We start from the raw sequence: 18,448 nt of genomic DNA, 5'->3' as shown, positions 1-18,448 counted from the left end.
CTTAGTGGGATTGCTTCAAGTTTCTCTCCATTTAGCTTGATGTCGGCTACTGGTTTGCTGTAAATTGCTTTTACTATGTTTAGGTAGGGGCCTTGAATTCCTGATCTTTCCAAGACTTTTATCATGAAGGAATGTTGAATTTTGTCAAATGCTTTCTCAGCATCTAGTGAGATGATCATGTGGTTTTTTTCTTTGAGTTTGTTTATATAGTAGATTACATTGATGGATTTCTGAATATTGAACCATCCCTGCATTCCTGGGATAAAACCTACTTGATCATGTTGGATGACTGTTTTGATGTGTTCTTGGATTCGGTTTGCTAGAATTTTATTGAGTATTTTTGCATTGATGTTCATAAGGGTGATTGGTCTGAAGTTCTCTTTCTTTGTCGGGTCTTTGTGGAGTTTGGGTATGAGTGTAATTGTAGCTTCATAGAACGAATTGGGTAGTGTTTCTTCTGTTTCTATTTTGTGGAATAGTTTGAAGAGAATTGGTATTAGGTCTTCCTTGAAGGTCTGATAGAATTCAGCACTAAAACCATATGGTCCTGGGCTTTTTTTAGTGGGGAGACTTTTAATGAGTGCTGCTATTTCCTTAGGGGTTATGGGACTATTGAGATGGTTTACCTGCTCCTGGTTTAACTTTGGTACCTGGTATCTGTCTAGGAAATTGTCCATTTCATCCAGGTTTTCCAGTTTTGTTGAGTATAGGCCTTTGTAGTAGAATCTGATGATTTTTTAAATTTCTTCAGTTTATGTTGTTATGTCTCCCTTTTCAGTTCTGATTTTATTAATTTGAATACTGTCTCTGTGCCCTCTGGTTAATCTGGCTAATGGTTTATCTATCTTGTTGATTTTCACAAAGAACCAGCTCCTGGTTTTATTGATATTTTGCATTGTTCTTTCTGTTTCTATTTGGTTGATTTCAGCCCTGAGTTTGATTATTTCTTGCCTTCTATTCCTCCTGGGTGTATTTGCTTCTTTTTGTTCTAGAGCTTTTAGTTGTGCAGTCAACTTGTTAGTGTGTGCTCTTTCCAGTTTCTTTTTGTAGGCACTTAGAGCTATGAATTCTCCTCTTATCACTGCCTTCATGGAGTCCCACAAGTTTTGGTATGATGTGTCCTCATTTTCACTGAATTCTAAAAAGTCTTTAATTTCTTTCTTTATTTCTTCCTTGACCAAGTCATCATTGAGTTGAGAGTTGTTCAGTTTCCATGTGCATGTGGGTTTTCCATTGATATTGTCGTTATTAAAGACCAGTCTTAGTCTGTGGTGATCTGATAAGATGCAAGGGATTATTTCAATCTTTTTGTATCTGTAGAAGCCTGTTTTGTGATCAATTATATGGTCTATTTTGGAGAAGGTACCATGAGGTGCTGAGAAAAAGGTATATTCTTTTGTTTTAGGATGAAATGTTCTATAGATGTCTGTTAAGTCCATTTGGTTCATAACTTCTGTTAATGTCAAAGTGTCTCGGTTAAGTTTCTGTTTCCATGATCTGTCCATTGCTGAGAGTGGGGTGATGAAATCCCCTACTATTATTGTGTGAGGTGCAGTATGTGTTTTGAGCTTTAGTAAAGTTTCTGTTATGTATGTACGTGCCCTTGCATTTGAAGCATAGATGTTCAGAATTGAGAGTTCACCTTGGGAGATTTTTCCTTTGATGAGTATGAAGTGTCATTCCTTATCTTTTTTGATTAATTTTGGATGAAAGTCGATTTTATTTGATATTGGAATGGCTACTCCAGCTTGTTTCTTGGGACCATTGGCTTGGAAAATTGTTTTCCACCCTTTTATTCTGAGGTAGTGTCTGTCTTTGTCACTGAGGTGCGTTTCTTGTATGCAGCAAAATTCTGGGTCTTGTTTGTGTATCCAGTCTGATCGTCTGCATCTTTTTATTGGGGAATTGAGACCATTGATGTTAAGAGATATTAAGGAAAAATGATTGTGGCTTCCTGTTATTTTTGTTATTAGAGGTAGAATTATATATGTATAGTTATCTTCTTTTGTGGTTGTTGGAAGATTACTTCCTTGCTTTTTCTAGGTTGTAGTTTCCCTCCTTGTGTTGGCGTTTTCCATCAATTATCCTTTGAAGTGCTGGGTTTGTGAGAAGATACTGTGCAAATTTGGTTTTGTCGTGGATTATCTTGGTTTTACCATCTGTAGTGATTGAGAGTTTTGCTGGGTATAGTAATCTGGGCTGGCAATTGTGTTCTCTCAGGGTCTGTAGGATGTCAGTCCAGGCTCTTCTGGCTTTTATGGTCTCTGGTGAGAAGTCTGGTGTAATTCTTATAGGTCTGCCTTTATATGTTACTTGACCTTTTTCCCTTACTGCTTTTAGTATTTTTTCTTTGTTTTGTGCATCTGATGTTTTGATTATTATGTGACTGGAGGTATTTCTTTTCTGGTCTAGTCTATTTGGTGTTCTGTAGGCTTCTTCTATGTTTATGGGCATCTTGTTCTTTAGGTTAGGGAAGTTTTCCTCAATAATTTTGTTGAAGATATTTACTGGCCCTTTAATTTGGGAATCTTCATTCTCATCTTTACCTATTATCCTTAGGTTTGGTCTTCTCATTGTGTCCTGGATTTCCTGGATGTTTTGAGTTAGGAATTTTTTGCATTTTGCATTTTCTTTGACAACTGTGTCAATATTTTCCATGGTATCTTCTGCATTTGAGATTCTCTCTTCTATCTCTTGTATTCAGTTGGTGATGCTTGTGTCTATGACTCCTGATCTCTTTCTTAGGTTTTCTATTTCCATGGTTGTCTCCCTTTGAGCTTTCTTTATTGTTTCTATTTCCATTTTCAGATCCTGAATGTTTTGTTTAATTCTTTCTTTGTGTTTTCTTGCATTTCTTTAAGGGATTTCTGTGATTCCTTTTTAAGGGCTTCTACCTCTTTACTTGTACTCTCCTGTATTTCTTTAAGGGAGTTACTTAATTCCTTCTTATAATCCTCTGTCATCATGAGAAGTGATTTTTATTCTGAATCCTGCTTTTCCGATGTGATGGGTTGTCCAGGGCTTGCTATATTGGGAGAACTGGGTACTGATGATGCCAAGAAACTTTGGTTTCTGTTGCTATGTTCTTGTGCTTGCCTTTCACCATCTGGTTAACTCTAGTGTTACCTGCCCTCACTGTGTAAGACTGGAGTCTGTATTTCCAGTTATCTTGCTTGTTGCAGAGCTCCTCAGAGTCCAGATGTCTCTGTGGTCTTATGATCCTAATCTCCTGGGTGGAAGAACTCCTGGGACTCAGGCCACCTCTTGGATCTGGAAATCCTTCTGCTCTGGGTGCAGTGGTTCCTCTAGGATGGCTCAGGATACAATGTCTCCTACGTGCAAACCACCTTGTTGTCTTCTGCTCTGAGTGCAGTGGCTCCTCTGCTGCTTTGATTGCACTGGTTCCTCTAGGATGGCTCAGGATACAATGTCTCCTAAGTGCAAACCACCTTGTTGTCTGCTGCTCTGAGTGCAGTGGCTCCTCTGCTGCTCTGAGTGCAGTGGTTCCTCTAGGATGGCTCAGGATTCAGTATCTCCACAGGAGCAGACCAACTCTGTGTTGGCTGCTCTGAGTGCAATGGCTCTTCTAGGATGACTCAGGATTCAGTATCTCCACAGGATAGGAGCCGACCAACTCTGTGTCTGCCCCAGCCCAAAGGACCAGGCAGGGACAGAAGGGCAGTGGAATTCCGGAGGGGCGGGGTTTGGGTAGCTGCTGTGTCCTGAATGTCCCTGGCTCCCGGATGTATCTCTGGGGCTTAGGGAGTGAGATGGAGTTCTTACTGGCTGCTCTGAATGCAGTGGCTCCTGTAAGATCACTCAGAATTCAGTATCTCCACAGGACAGGAGCAGACCAACTCTGTGTCTGCCCCAGCCCAAAGGACCAGGCAGGGGCAGAAAGGAAGTGGAATTCCGGAGGGGCGGAGTTTGGGTAGCTGCTGTGTCCTAAATGTCCCTGGCTCCCAGATGTATCTCTGGGGCTTAAGGAGTGAGATGGAGTTCTTACTGGCTGCTCTGAGTGCAGTGGCTCCTCTAGGATGACTCAGGATTCAGTATCTCCACAGGACAGGAGCAGACCAACTCTGTGTCTGCCCCAGCCCAAAGGACCAGGCAGGGATGGAAGGGAAGTGGGTTTATTTAAGTCTTAATTAAGAATAAATACTACACAGTTATCCCATTAAGAACGCAGTATATACAGTATATACGACATGCAGAGCATACATAACATACACAGCACATACAGCATTTACAGTATACCTGGCCTATACAGTATAGACAGTATATGCAGCATATATAGTATACACAGCACATAATATATACAGTCTATGCAGTGTGTACAGTTTGTGCAATACAGAAAGCTTTCTATCCATGCTCTCCTTTTGGTTTTGGACACAATATATATGAACTCTTGCTTCCCATAGTATTTATGTGTAATAAAAAGGTCAATTCCAATCAGATAAACAAGATGGTAAATTTGTAATATACTCAAGTAGCAACACTGTTAATTAAAGTACCTAATAGTGAAGCTATTTCTGTGTTAATTCAGAAACACGCTATTATATGCCATAAGATGGGACTCAAAAGATATGGTCAATCTACTTTTGGATGAAGGCATTGACTTTTTCTTTAAAGACGTATTTGGATGGACTGCATTACGGTATGCTATTGAAGGCACAAGTAAAGGGTAAGTGTTCACATTAAAATACTAGTAAACACTAACTTGTAGTTCAAATTAACCACAAAGTCTCCGTCTTCTCTCACACAATATTTCATTGTTGACTCTAGGTTTTTTTTTTTTTTGGAAGAGCAGTGATTATCCAATATGAAAAAAAAAAAACACTGTTAGAAGTAAAAAAAAAAGGATTGTTTTTTATCTCTTGACCTGGTTTGGAAATGCTGAAGATTGAATCAAGTATCGCATCTGTTATGGCCAATTCTGGCACTGAACTACATCTCTGTGTGGGACTTTCCAGACTTTAACATTATGGATCCTAATTTTTGCTTTTACCCAAGTATCTCTATAAATTACATATATATTAACATTATGTATTATATAGTCAGATGTTGGCTATTCTAATTAGCTGTTTCATTTTCAGGCACAGTTTGGCAAAATATTGTGTTTCTTTCTCTGATCATTTTTTCCCATTTATTATTATTTGAATCTTGAAAATAATGGTTTCTGGGTTTCTTAACTCCCAGGAAGAGGGATGTTTTTCAAAACAAAGATGGAGAAGAAGGAATTCTAGTCACTCTTTTGCTTCTACTGATTCTGTTGCTGCAGTGTTGATATTAGCCCTTCTCTTAGAGAACAATAGTGATTGACCTTGATTGTATTTGTTAAATCAGATCCCTAATACTTTTTAGTAATTCACACTTACATTGAACAGTTACAATATTTTAACTGAGCTATTAATCCCACAGTAGTAGTGCTTTCCTTTGGCTGCTGGGCCTTTTAGCTTGTGCCAATCTCATTGCTAGCAATTTGACCCTTATTTATTCAGAACCTGGTGTGGAGTCCACATGCTAGTTTAATACTAGAGCTTCAAGTTTCATTAACTTTGAAGAATTTGTTCATCTCTTCTGATAGAAATTAGAATGACTTGGGATCATTCTAAGCTGTCATGAATGTTCAAATTATGTTGCAGGAAACATCAGGAGTCTTTTATTTATTACTGCCAGAACTATAACACCAGATCCTGTTGAATTTTGTGCAGCATAATTTCCTAGGGGATAGGAGATCCAATGTCATCTTTCCCTGGGTAGTTGCCAGCTTTGGACTATATTTAAGATAACTAGTTCACATCATGTACTATTAGAATCATTGTATAAAATATGATTTTATCTTCCAAGGCATTTGGAGATAAACAGGATAGTCAGTCATTCCAACAAGGATCCACAGATTTGGAATTTGATTAAGTAGATGAGGGCTGCCGGTAACCAAGTTGTGGTGTTAGAAAATTTTAGTTTTCAGCCTTTGGTGATTTAGAATTCAGTAATAGTGCACAGCACTGTCAATTCATCTAATAGAAAGAAATCACGTGATTAAAAAGCTTCGATTTTCAAGCTGTTAAATAGCTCACTTTTCTAAATTATAAGCCATAAAATTACATGAAAACATCTAACAGTGAAAATTAGGGCTTGTGCTACTTAACCTTACTTAGAAGTGACACAGGTTAAAATCACTTAGAAAGGAAATGTCAGTGACTGATCCTGTACATTTGATTGATTTGTAGGTTGGTCAGTGGAGAATTGTCTTTCTTTAATAGATGTGGGAATTTCCAGCCTGCTTTGAGCAGCACCATTACCTAGGCAGGTGTCCTGAATTGTGTAAGAACAGAGTAAATGAGGAGCATGAATTTACACTCATTTCTTTCTGTTCTTGATGATGGATGTGCTGCAACTACTGCGTCAAACTTCCTGCAACAATGACATACCATTGTGACTGAAAATAAACACTTCTTCCCCTAATTTTCTTTTGTCAGGCTATTTTATCACAGCAGCAGAACAAAAAAAGGATTTCATGATTTCTGGATAGCTGTAATATGTGATTATAAGACAGTAAAAGGAAATAACACATTTAGTTTTATTTAATTATTATTATAATGCCTTTTAAAATTTTGGAAAATTTAACATGGCATAATAATGTTTTTTAAATAGTAATTTTATGGGTTTTTTTGTACACATGGCAGTAGTCGAGAGATTCTCATGAACTATGATGAAAAGTTACGTAGAAAACATAAAGATGGCATTCCAGGTAAGGTTTATGATAATGATAAGTGAATATTAAACTCATGGACAGCACACATCCAGTGAAAACCAACACTTTTATTACTTGTGTTCTAAGCATATATAGTTGAAACTGCTTCACATATTTTAAATATCTTAATTTAGGCAATAGCACTAAAATTCTGTTGCATTGATTTTGTTTTCATTCACCAAAGTGGTCTCTTTTTATAAGTGACCTTACTGAATAACTGAATAACTTTTTATACTGACCTTACATATTTGTCTATGTCCAGACATGATTCAGTTATCCCAGACTGGTTGCCACCTTATTATGTAGTTGAAGTTGGTTTTGAACTCATGATCTAAGCTGCTTTGATTTTTTGGTTGTTGAGCTTAGACACATGTAGCACATAATAAGCAGCTTCCTTTAATAAAAGCAGTAACTTTTGGGGAAACTAGTAGTTGAATCCAGAACCACATGTCTCTTTTTTTTAATGGGAATTCTTTCAAATACATTTTAAAATTTATTTACTTGTTTATTTGTTTTCTTTCCATCTCGATTATGGTCCCTCACCTCTCCTTTCTTCCTAGTCTCATTCTTACAAATCCCTCCCTTCATTTCCCCTCCCTTATCCTCAGGGAAGAAAAAGTCTCCCTTGGTTACCACCCCAGCCTGGGACATCCAGTCTCAGTAGGCTGAAACACATCCTTTCCCACTGAGGCCCAACTAGGTAGTCTAGTTATGGAAAGGGGATCCAACAGTAGGCAACCGAGTCAGGAACAATCTTTGCTCCTATTGTTAGAGGACCCATATGAAGGCTAAGCTGTGAGTCTGTACTAATGTGGAGGGGGCTTAGGTCTAGCCCCTGAATGCTCTTTGGTTAGTGGTTCAGTCTCTGTGAGCCCCTGTAACCCCAGGTTAGTATGTCTTCTTGTGATGTCCTTGACCCCTCCAGCTCACTCAATGTTATCCTGCATACTTAGACAAGATGCTCCAAGCACTGCTTCATGTTTGGCTCTGTATTTCTGCATATACTTCCATCAGCTGCTAGGTGAAGTTTCTCATAAAAGAGTTATGCTAGAGTCCTGTCTGCAAGCAGAGCAGGATATCATTAATAGTGTCAGAGATTAGCTGTTTTACATGGGATATGTTTAGAGCTGGGCCAGTCATTGATTGAACTTTCCTTCAATCTTTGCTCTCTCTTTATCCCTGGGTTGAAGGTTTTGTATGTGGATTGATGTTCCCCTCCCTGCACTGGAGTTCCACCTGGTTACAGGAGGTAGCCACTTCAATCTCCATGTCCCCGGCTGGTAGGAATCTCAGCTAGGATCACTCCCATAGACTCCTTGGAACTTCCCCTGTCCCAAGACTCCAGCTACTCCAAAAGATGCATCAATTACCATTCTCACAACCCTCTCCCACAGCTCCTCTACCTATACCTGATCCCTATCCCCTGTTTCCCACCTCACCCTCTCTCCCACCCAGTTCCCTTCCTCCATCTATCTCTGATGACTATTTTGTTTCCCCTTCTGAGTGAGATTCATACAACTTGACTTCAGTCCTCCTTATTACTTAGTTTTTGGGGATATGTCAATTGTAGTGTAGTTATCCTGTGCTTTATGGCTAATGTTTACTAATAAGTGACTACATATTATGTGTGTCTGTCTGGGTTAGGGTTACCTCATTCAAGATTATATTTTCTAGTTTCCTATTGTCACAGAGTCATATATTTTTAACATTTTAGATTTTTAATTGTTTTATTTAAATATATTTCTTTTTCTTAAACAGAATACAGAAATTTTGAAGACAATTCATTAGATAAGTAAGAATCATATAATTATAAAAATCATGTTTCCTAATCATGGAATGTCTAAATGAAAAAATATTTGTGCATTATTCTACTCTATAGTACCACTAATATTTATGTTTGACATTTATTTCTTATAATCACCTTAATAATATCTACTTTTTGTTATAACTGTTATTTTTCTGATTGTATAATTGTCATTCAGAATAGTGCTTCCATGCTTTGACTAACAGCCTGCCTTAGTTTCTCATGTATTTCCTTACTCATTTCTAGAGATTGACAGGAGTCCATGAAGGCCTCAAACCTATATACAATGCATCATATTTAAGTGTTGAATGAAAATATATTACAAAGTTTCTGTTCTGTTCTCTGTGGGAAAGCCATTCCCAATGATCATATACACATTTGGATTTGTATGTATGTTACAATTAACTTTAAAACATTTAAGATGTTTCAAGAAACCTCTTTTGTTTTGAGGCAGAGTGGATTTAATAATTTCTGTTCCATAGCTGCTTTAATTGCAGAACAACATGACATCAATGTTTTGGATGAACAGAACATGGGTTTTGAAGGAGGTTCTCTTTTGGGTTAAAGTAGCACAAATTTTGTGAACCATTGAATAGGTTCTGAAATCTACATTCAGTTTAGGCAGTTTGTGAAGTCAAGTTCATCTAAGGTCCTGCCAACATTTCTGTTGCCACTATTGATATGGAATAAAATGTCTAAAAATATCTAGCCTTTTCTAGATTGGAAGAGGCAGAGGCAAAGAAAAAAACTGAAATCTGGACTTTTTTGTTGTAAATAAGAAGTCAATCTCTATTCATATAAATTATTATTATGAAATCTAACTTAATATGCACACAATCATACATTTTAAGAGGTTCACCCACACATTTTTATTGTTGATTTGCTCTGTAGGCACTCCAGTGATCCTACTTCTGGATCCACCTTGCCTAAATCAAGTGAGAATGCATGTGATTTTGATGATGAGGTAAAATTTTGCTTCTTAAACTTGATTTGTTTGTACGGAAATGTATTTCTCAGGTGTTTACTCTTGGAATTCTGTAGTTGCCTACTTGTTCTAATTTTGTTGACAATAAAGATAATAGTTTTTGAAAAAAGACATTTTTCCAAGACTGTAACTACTAACTAATTGAATTTTTAAAATTTTGATAAATGACAAAGCTCAAGCAACCCTTTTGAGTGAAATACATTAAGATAATTTTATTAGAAACAATTTTCATAGCAAAGTAGTTTTCAAATATGGTCAATGATATTTGGATAAATGCCACTTACTGTGATTCATTTCTTATTCTCATGTAATATTTATCACAGAAACACAATGCAGAAAATATTCCCACCAGAGGACACAGAAATATTTATGGAAGATGGATATCTACTTTTAAAAATATTTTCAGCAATCTCATGTCATTTGTGTCAGGCTATCCACTTTAATTCATGTCCTTGTGTAGGAGCTGAAGGCATTAATTTTGTCATTTCATGTTTCCTTTTAGGGTTAGACCTTCAATCCAGGTTGTAATTTACACATAGAAATTGTCTTACTGCACAGGTGCAGAGCCAACCCCAACATTCAGAGTTGCTTTTTAGTACACATCAATTCCCCATCATCTGTTTGCTCATTGGCACTTGTAGAAAAAGCCAACCAAGATTTTAACCATATTTTTCTTTCCTAATGTGGATAATAGATACAAATTTAGATACATACAACTACATTTCAAAACGATTTCTTTAGAAACTATCTGGAAGGGTAGTGATAGCTTGATATTTTCATAATAAATTATTTTATTCAAACATTTTATATGGCATAATTAGATAAATGAATTACTATGCTGTTTATAGGTTGATAGAAATGCTGCATGAACCTTTAAATGAGATCTTAAATTTCTTTCTTACATAATACTAGTAGATATAAGTAGATATATCATCACAGACAATTCTCTTCTAGAATTGAAAACTGTTATTTGAGGATGCAAACATTTTACATTGCCTAAATCATCCTTCAATTCCAGGAGTGAAGTGATCCTCTTTATCTAGCATGCCACAAAGCAAGCTTAAAATTTAAATATTTTTATTTATTTATTTATTTTTGGAAATTTTCATATATACATTCTAGAGGATCTCCCTACTTCCTACCTCCCGAGGTTGCCTGTTTCCATCCTTTCTGCTGGCCCTCAGGGCTTCAGTCCTGTTCCCCCCCCCCGGGGCCTGATCATGTCCCCCCTTCCCCTCCCTGTTCCCTCTCCAATCCACATCCCTCCCTACTCTTCCCTCCTTGACTGCTTTCTTCTCCCTCCCAAGTGGGATTAAGACATCCTCATTTGGGTACTTTGACTTGTTAACCTTCCTGAATCCTGTGGGTTGTTTTCTGTGTATTCTGTACTTTTTTGGCTAATATTCACTTATTACTGAGCACACACCATGCATGTCCTTTTTCTTCTGAGTTACGTCACTCAGGATGACATTTTTTTCTTTTTTTTATTATTCTTTCTTTCTTTTTTCTTTTTTCCTTTTCTTTTACACTCCAGATTTTATTCTCTTCCGGGTCTACCATCCAACTATTCCACATCTCATACCTCCTCCACACACCCCTGAGTCCACAAGGATTCTGCCACCCACCCCTACTCCACTCAACCTCTAAATTCCCAGGGGCCTCCAGACTCTTGAGGGTTAGCTGCATCTTCTCTGACTGAACCAAGACTCAGCATTCCTCTGCTGTATATGTGTTCAGGGCCTCATATCAGCTAGTGTATGCTGCCTTTTTGGTGGTCCAATATCTGACAGATCTCAGGATCAGGCTGAGACTGCTGGTCCTCCTATAGGGTTGCCCTCCTCCTCAGCTTCTTTCAGCTTTTCCCTAATTTAAACACAGGGGTCATCAACTTTCTGTCTATTGGTTGGGTGCAAATATCTGCATCTGACTCTTTCAACTGCTTGAAGGGTCTTTTGGAGGACAGTCATGAAGGGTCCCTTTTTGTGAGCACTTCATAGCCTCAGTAATAGTGTCAGGCCATGGGGTCTCCCCTTGAGCTGAATATCACTTTGGGCCTGTCACTGGATCTTCTTTTCCTCAGGCTCTTCTCCATTTCCATCCCTGCAGTTCTTTCAGGTAGAAACAATTTTGGGTCAGAATTTTGACTGAGGGTTGGAAACCTCATCCCTCACTTGATGCCCTGTCTTTCTGCTGAAGGTGGGCTCTACAAGTTCCCTCTCCTCACTGTAGAGCTTTTCATTTAGGCTCCCTCCCTTTGAGTCCTGAGAGTCTCTCATCTCCCAGGTCTCTGGTGCATTCTGGAGTGTCCCCCCAACCTCCTACCTCTTGAGGTTGCCTGTTTCCATTCTTTGTTCCTCTCACCCTGTCTCCTTTCCCTTTCTCCCCCTTGTGGTTGCTTTTTTCTCCCTCCCAAGTTGGACTGAGGCATCTTCACCTTTTTGAGTTCTGTGGATTGTATCTTGGGTATTCTGTACTTTTTTTTTTTTTTTGCTAATATTCACTTAGTAATGAGTACATACCATCCATGTCCTTTTGGATCTGAGTTGCCTCACTCAGAATGATACTTTTAGTTCCATCCATTTTCATGCAAAACTCAGGATGGCCTCTTTCTTAATAGCTGAGTAGTATTCCATTGTATAAATGAACCACATCTTCTGTATTCATTCTTCTTTTGTGGGACACCTGGGCTGTTCCCAGCTTCTGGCTATCACAAATAAGGCCACTATGAACATAGTAGAACATGTGTCCCTGTAGCATCATGGGGTATCTTTTGGGTATATCTCCAAGAGTGATATTGCTGAGTCTTCAGGTAGATCTATTTCCAATTTTCTGAGGAGATACCAGACTGATTTCCAGAGTGTTTGCATCAGTCTGCAATTCAACCAGCAATGGTGAAGTGTTCTTCTTTCTCCACATCTCTGCCAGCATGTGCTGTCATCTGAGTTTTTGATCTTAGCCATTCTGATTCCTGTAAGGTAGAATCTTAGTATTGTCTTAATTTGCGTTTCCCTATTCACTAAGGATTTTAACCATTTCTTTAAGTGCTTCTCAGCCCTTCAAGATTCCTCTGTTGTGAATTCTTGGTTTATCTCTATACCCCATTTTTTAATTGGGTTGTTTGGTTTCTTATTGGTTAGTTTTTTGAGTTCTTAAAATATTTTGGATATTAGCTTTTTAAAGGATGTAGGGTTAGTGAAGATTTTTTTTTCCCCAATGTGGAGTTTGTAGGTTTTTCCTACTGACTATGTCCTTTGCCTTACAGAAGCTTTCCCATTTCATGAGATCCCATTTATCAATTCTTGATCTTAGAGCCTGAGTTACTGGAGTTTTGTTTAGGAAATTTCCCCATATGCCAAAGAATTCGATGTTTTTCTCACTTTCTCTTCTATTAGGGTCACTGTACCTGATTTTATATTGAGGTCCTTGATCCACTTGGACTTGAGCTTTGTGCAATGTAACAAATATGTATCTATTTTTATTTTTCTACATACAGACATCCAGTTAGACCAGCACCATTTATTGAAGATACTTTCTCTTTTCCATTGTGTATTTTTGACTTCTTTGTCAAAGATCAAGTATCCATAAGTGTGTGGTTTAGTATCTGGGTCTTCAATTCTATTCCATTGATCAACGTGTAAGTCTTTGTATCAAGACAATGCCATTTTTATCACTATTGCTCGGTAGTATAGCTTGAGGTCAAGTATCACAACTTCTTTTATAAAATATGTACAAGTATATTTTCTATGAGTATATCTCTCATAAACATTCATGTTTATCTTACATAGTAGGCAACATGTACAGGGTTTGCTGCTGAAATAATTGCAATATTTGGGACACTCTTATTTTATGTATAGTTTCTTTAAAATGGGAAATTAACATGTCTTAAAATGAATAAGAAAACATTAATCACTTTATTTTTGGTATTAATTTTAGCCAGATATTCCTAAGTATGTTCTCACTACATGTCCTAGTAACATATGTGAGGCTGGACATCAAGGAGACAAAAGTGAAACAAAAGGAATAGTAGATGGTAAGAACTATATTTTACTATATGTTATGAGACAGAATGTTTACTTATACCATGAACACTGATAAAATATAATAACAAAAGTATTGTTCTTTTAATGAATAACAAGAAAAGTGGAAGTGAAATACCTCCAATTGTACCTCTCATCAATCGATCTTTACCAATAGCTAAAAATAAGGAATATCACCAAAGGAGTTTAATTTTGGTTACCAGTTCATGACATTTTAATATGCAAGGACCCTGGGGAAATAAGAAAGAAATGGATACAAGGAATGAGCAATATAAAGGCAAAGAAAACAAGGGAATAAAGAAAGGGAATAATAATAAAGAAGGGATTAATAAATAATAAATAAAATAAAATAAGGAAAATAAAGAAAAATGGATAAAGATTTTATTGTGCAGAGTAGAAAGCAAAGACGCAAGTGGTCAAGAATATTAAAAAATAAAACATTGTTTTCATGCTTCAATTCAGAGGTAAGAAAGAATTCTCAATTCTTTATCACAGTCTCAATGTTGCAAAAAATCCATTATGTCTGACAAACTCTATCATACAGAGGTACATCCACTTTACTATGATAAATGTAAGCACCTGGTGGTTAATTTCAGGTAAGATGCTATTACAGTCTGGTGTAGGAAAAAATAAATGGTTCAGCCAAGAGCAAACAATAGAGTTAGTCATAGAAAGTTTAGAAAGTCATCTCCAGACGTGTTAGGAAGAACTAAAGGACAGAATCTAAACATAAGCTGAGGCAAGGAGATGTTGAAAAAGATATCAAAGAAACCAGTACTCATCAAAATTATGTTAAAATCAGACTATATTATTCAGTTTGCTAAAAACCCTCTGTATTTGCATATTTTTCAGGCAATGACTATCAGCTACATATTGAGTATACACATTATACTTATTTTTAGGTAAACATAGAGAACGGTTTTTAGATTATTAGTGATAATATAAGAGTATTAAGGGATAGAACATATTTGCTTTTACTGGTGGGCGTGAAAATAGCAATTGTGGAAGAAGGAAAGAGGTTCTGTTGCACTCAGAGCAGTTGGTAAGATGTCCCCCTCCCTCGAAATCCCAGAGCTGCTGCTGGGATCCCTGTGGACCTGGGACCCATCACCCACCAAAACCCTGTCCTCCCAAATACCACTCCTCTTCTGCCCCTTCCACCTGGTCCTTTCTGTTGGGACAGACTCCTAGCTGGTCTTCTCCCATGAAGACACCATAACCTGACCCATCCCAGAGGATCTACTGCACTCAGAGCAGTTGAGGATAGCTACTGCACTTGGAGCAGTTGAGGATCAGTTGCCTTCAGGGCAGGTGACTGCTAGCTGGTCTACTCCCATATCCTGAGCCATCCTAGACGATCTGCACTCAGAGCATTTGACAACTTAGCTTGAAGGCATGCAGGGCAAGTGACCCAACAGACTGAAAGCCTCCCTGGAGTTCTGCTGCACGCAGGGAAACGGAAACCAGAGACCATAGGCCCCTCTGGAGAATGTCTTCACACAAGACAACAGACTGACTATTCTACTGAAGACCCAACAGTCGGAAGGCCTCACAGGAGATCTATTGCAGCCAGAGCAACAGATCAGCAGCTTCTCCGACCCTCTTGAGAGACCCCAGTTGAAAGGCCCTATAGGTGTTCTGCTACAGCCAGGGCCACAGGCCAATCAGGAGCCCTGAAGCAACCCAGGAACAAAAAAAGGCAGACTCTAGACAGAGTCACCCAGACCAACAAACACCAGGGATATCCAGATGGAGAGAGACAAGTACAAGATGATAAGCAACAGAAGCCAGTATATGTGGGCACCATCAGAACCCAGTTCTTCCTCCACAGCAAGCCCTAAATACACCAACACACCTGAAAATCAGGAATCTGTCCTAAAATCCTATCTCATGAAGATAATATCAATAACACACATATCTACATACACACAAAAAAAAAATACAGGAAAACACAGGTAAACAGGTGAAGGAATTGAAGAAAGCAATCCAAGACCTAAAAGGGGAAATGGAAACTAACTAACTAACTAACTAACTAAATAAATAAATAAATAAATAAATAAACCACAAATGGAGGCAAACCTGGAAATAGAAAACCTAAGAAAGAGACCAGGAATTAGAGATGTAAGTATCACCAGCAGAATACAAGGGATAGAAGAGAGAATGTCACGTGTAGAAGATACCTTAGAAGAGATTGACAAAACTGTCAAAGAATATTCAAAACGTAAAAACCTCCTAATCCAAAGCATTCAGGAAATTCAGGGCACAATGAAAAGACCAAATCTAAGAGTAATCAGAATAGAGGAGAATGAAGATAATGAGCTTTGTGATTTTTAAATAATTGTGTCTCACCACTGAAAAATGATTTCACTTTAATTTATGTGTACTACATAGTTTCACACTAGTGGATCAAGATAATGTAAGATGTCTAAACAAAAACATAGCCATGATAACAGGCTTTCATGTGTATGCAAAAGATCACTATTTTATGTACCATTTAGGAAATTGTAATCTGAATATTAACTTATCCATGATTACAGGCCAAAGAATTAACAATACAGGATTCAGTCAGGAGAAAGGTGAAAGATCTTATTATATAAAGCCATTTAGTGGAATGTATCTAAAATACGACAGAGTAACACTAAACAAACTAAGCAGGTTATATGCATATATTTAGGTATGCATATGCACAAACATAAGTGTTTGTGTGTAACAACTAAAATTAAAGAGGCCATGGAATGTCGAAAGAGCAAAGAGTACGTGGGAGGGGATTGGGAGAAGAAATGGAAGGGGAGATTGAAGTAATATTTTAATTAAAAATTAAGACTAAAAATACCAAAAACAGGACAGAAGTCTGGGGAGTTGATTCTTTGGAAAGGAAACAGAGTTTACACTGAAAGCATGAAGACTTATGTTCAAATAACTAGAGTAACAGAACGAGGTGGGCATTCCTTGTGTGCTTCTGTAACCCAGAACTTTGGCGAAAATGTCAGAGGCATCACTGAGCTATTCTGACTACTTGTCAAGTTCCAAACTCAGTGATACATCTTGTCTTATGGGAATAAGGTAGATAGGGATAGTCAAGATTTCCTGATGTCCTCTTCTGGCCTCTTTGTACATACACAGATATGCAACTGCATTGGCATATGCATATACCCTGAACAGACAACACATATACTAATACACATAACAAAGACTGAAATAAAATGTAACAAGGGGGGCAGAAATTATTTTCCCGCCACTAAAATTTGCTCATGGAATGTATATTAAATCATACAAAATATTAAATGGCTATAGAATTTTCCCTTTTGGCAGAGGATATTTGAAGAAAACCTTTTCCAGTTAGTACAAGGTGTATGAAGTGGCATGTGAGTATTTTCACATTTGAAAAATGTTACAAGAGCAATGAAGAGGAGGAGAAAGATGAAAAAACTAAATGGAGAACAGAGATTAAGTGAAGGAAATGAGCAGATGTTTAAAGTTCTAAACTTTAACTCACTCACAGGTTCTTTTAGGTCTGCACCCTAAAATGTCTTGTGAATCCCCATATTTGTTAGGATTTTCTGTGTTGACTTGGAATGGGCAGAACTACCTGCCCATTTCTGCCACTCTGTCAGAGCCTGGAGCAAGTCTTTCTGAGAGAGCAGGGTTTTACTTTGATTCCATTTATAGGGTAGTTTCTTGTGCATTGAAGATGTTTCTTATGGAAACATGGGGATATGAGGCCTTTCTTGCTCCAACCTTTCAATTATTGTGTGCTTTGCTCCAATATGTCACCCTAAGCTAACTCTCTAGAAGACATATCAACCATTCCTTCTAGAGGGTCACCCCCAACACAATTATTAACACTTGAATTCCAGGACCAGAACCTTGAAATGCAGAGAAGAATCTTTTGTGTCGTTTGTCATAGTATGGCAAAATAAGGTCAAGCGAAATAATGAGCTTACTTTAGTTATTTATTTTTGGGCATGCTTAAGGCACCATGGAGGAAACACAGAGAGGCTAAAGCTGCAAGTATTCTATTATAAGTTTCATCAATAACAGGTAAATCAGAGTGGAAATAGCTCACTAATCAGGATGTTAAGTTATATGTGTTTGGTTAGCAAATAATGTGTTTTTAGCAAGATATTTTCATGCATACATACTGTACCAGGTTCATATTTACTCCTATTAAACTCTCTTTTCTGTCTTTTTCCTCCTACTGGTTTTCTATCACCCTACTATAGTGTTATCTCTGTTTTTATATCTTCTTAAAAAAATTGATAGCGACAAGGTAGGCATACAAAAGAAGATATGTGACATTAATTGCTGTGAATTTGTCTTATTTTTCTTAACTTTTACAACTTGCTTTTTCCTATTATGAAATAATTTTTATTACTAATTTATTTGTATATAGATTATGTTGCTGGTTTGCCTGCATGTATGTCTGTATGAGGGTGCTGGATCCCCTGGGACAGGAGTTACAGACAGTTCTGAGTTGCAATGTACGTGGTAGGGATTGAATCATGATCTACCGGAAGAAAAGCTAGTGCTCTTAACTGCTGAGCCATCTCTTTAACCCTGTGAAATTATTTAGATTAATATGATATACAAAATTCATCTCACTAAATGCATCATTTATTTAATGTATAAATTAAGAATTTTAGAAAATATTGTTTGGATTTTTATGTATTTATTTCCATTACTATATTTCTGTCATACAGTTCTCTAAACCAGGGAAATTATCTCAGAATATTCCAAATTGAAAGTTACAAATGAGAGTTTATCTAAACTTAGTACAGATATATGATTGATATTGTATTTATAATACATTGATTATATTTTCTTTTGCTTTTAAGTTCAAGTTCGGATGAATCCTACCTTGAAGG

The 18,448-nt window shown here is 37.3% G+C and overlaps 1 protein-coding gene across 1 annotated transcript in view; it reads left to right on the top strand.

Moving 5' to 3' along the window:
* The window catches only part of LOC114620687 (ankyrin repeat domain-containing protein 26-like), a 37,939-nt gene that overhangs the window by 10,849 nt on the left and 8,642 nt on the right, over positions 1-18,448 (top strand). Inside the window, exons 5-10 of the mRNA XM_028766806.1 lie at positions 4,547-4,684; positions 6,690-6,754; positions 8,516-8,549; positions 9,453-9,525; positions 13,480-13,576; positions 18,419-18,447. Coding sequence (XP_028622639.1) covers positions 4,547-4,684; positions 6,690-6,754; positions 8,516-8,549; positions 9,453-9,525; positions 13,480-13,576; positions 18,419-18,447 — 436 coding nt within the window. The remainder of the gene's footprint in view (positions 1-4,546; positions 4,685-6,689; positions 6,755-8,515; positions 8,550-9,452; positions 9,526-13,479; positions 13,577-18,418; position 18,448) is intronic.

This window comes from Grammomys surdaster, unplaced genomic scaffold, assembly GCF_004785775.1.
Source record: "Grammomys surdaster isolate TR1022 unplaced genomic scaffold, NIH_TR_1.0 170, whole genome shotgun sequence".
Taxonomy (NCBI): Eukaryota; Metazoa; Chordata; class Mammalia; order Rodentia; family Muridae; genus Grammomys; species Grammomys surdaster.
The sequence above is the reverse complement of the archived record's forward strand: the minus strand, read 5'-3'. Positions and strand labels throughout refer to the sequence as shown.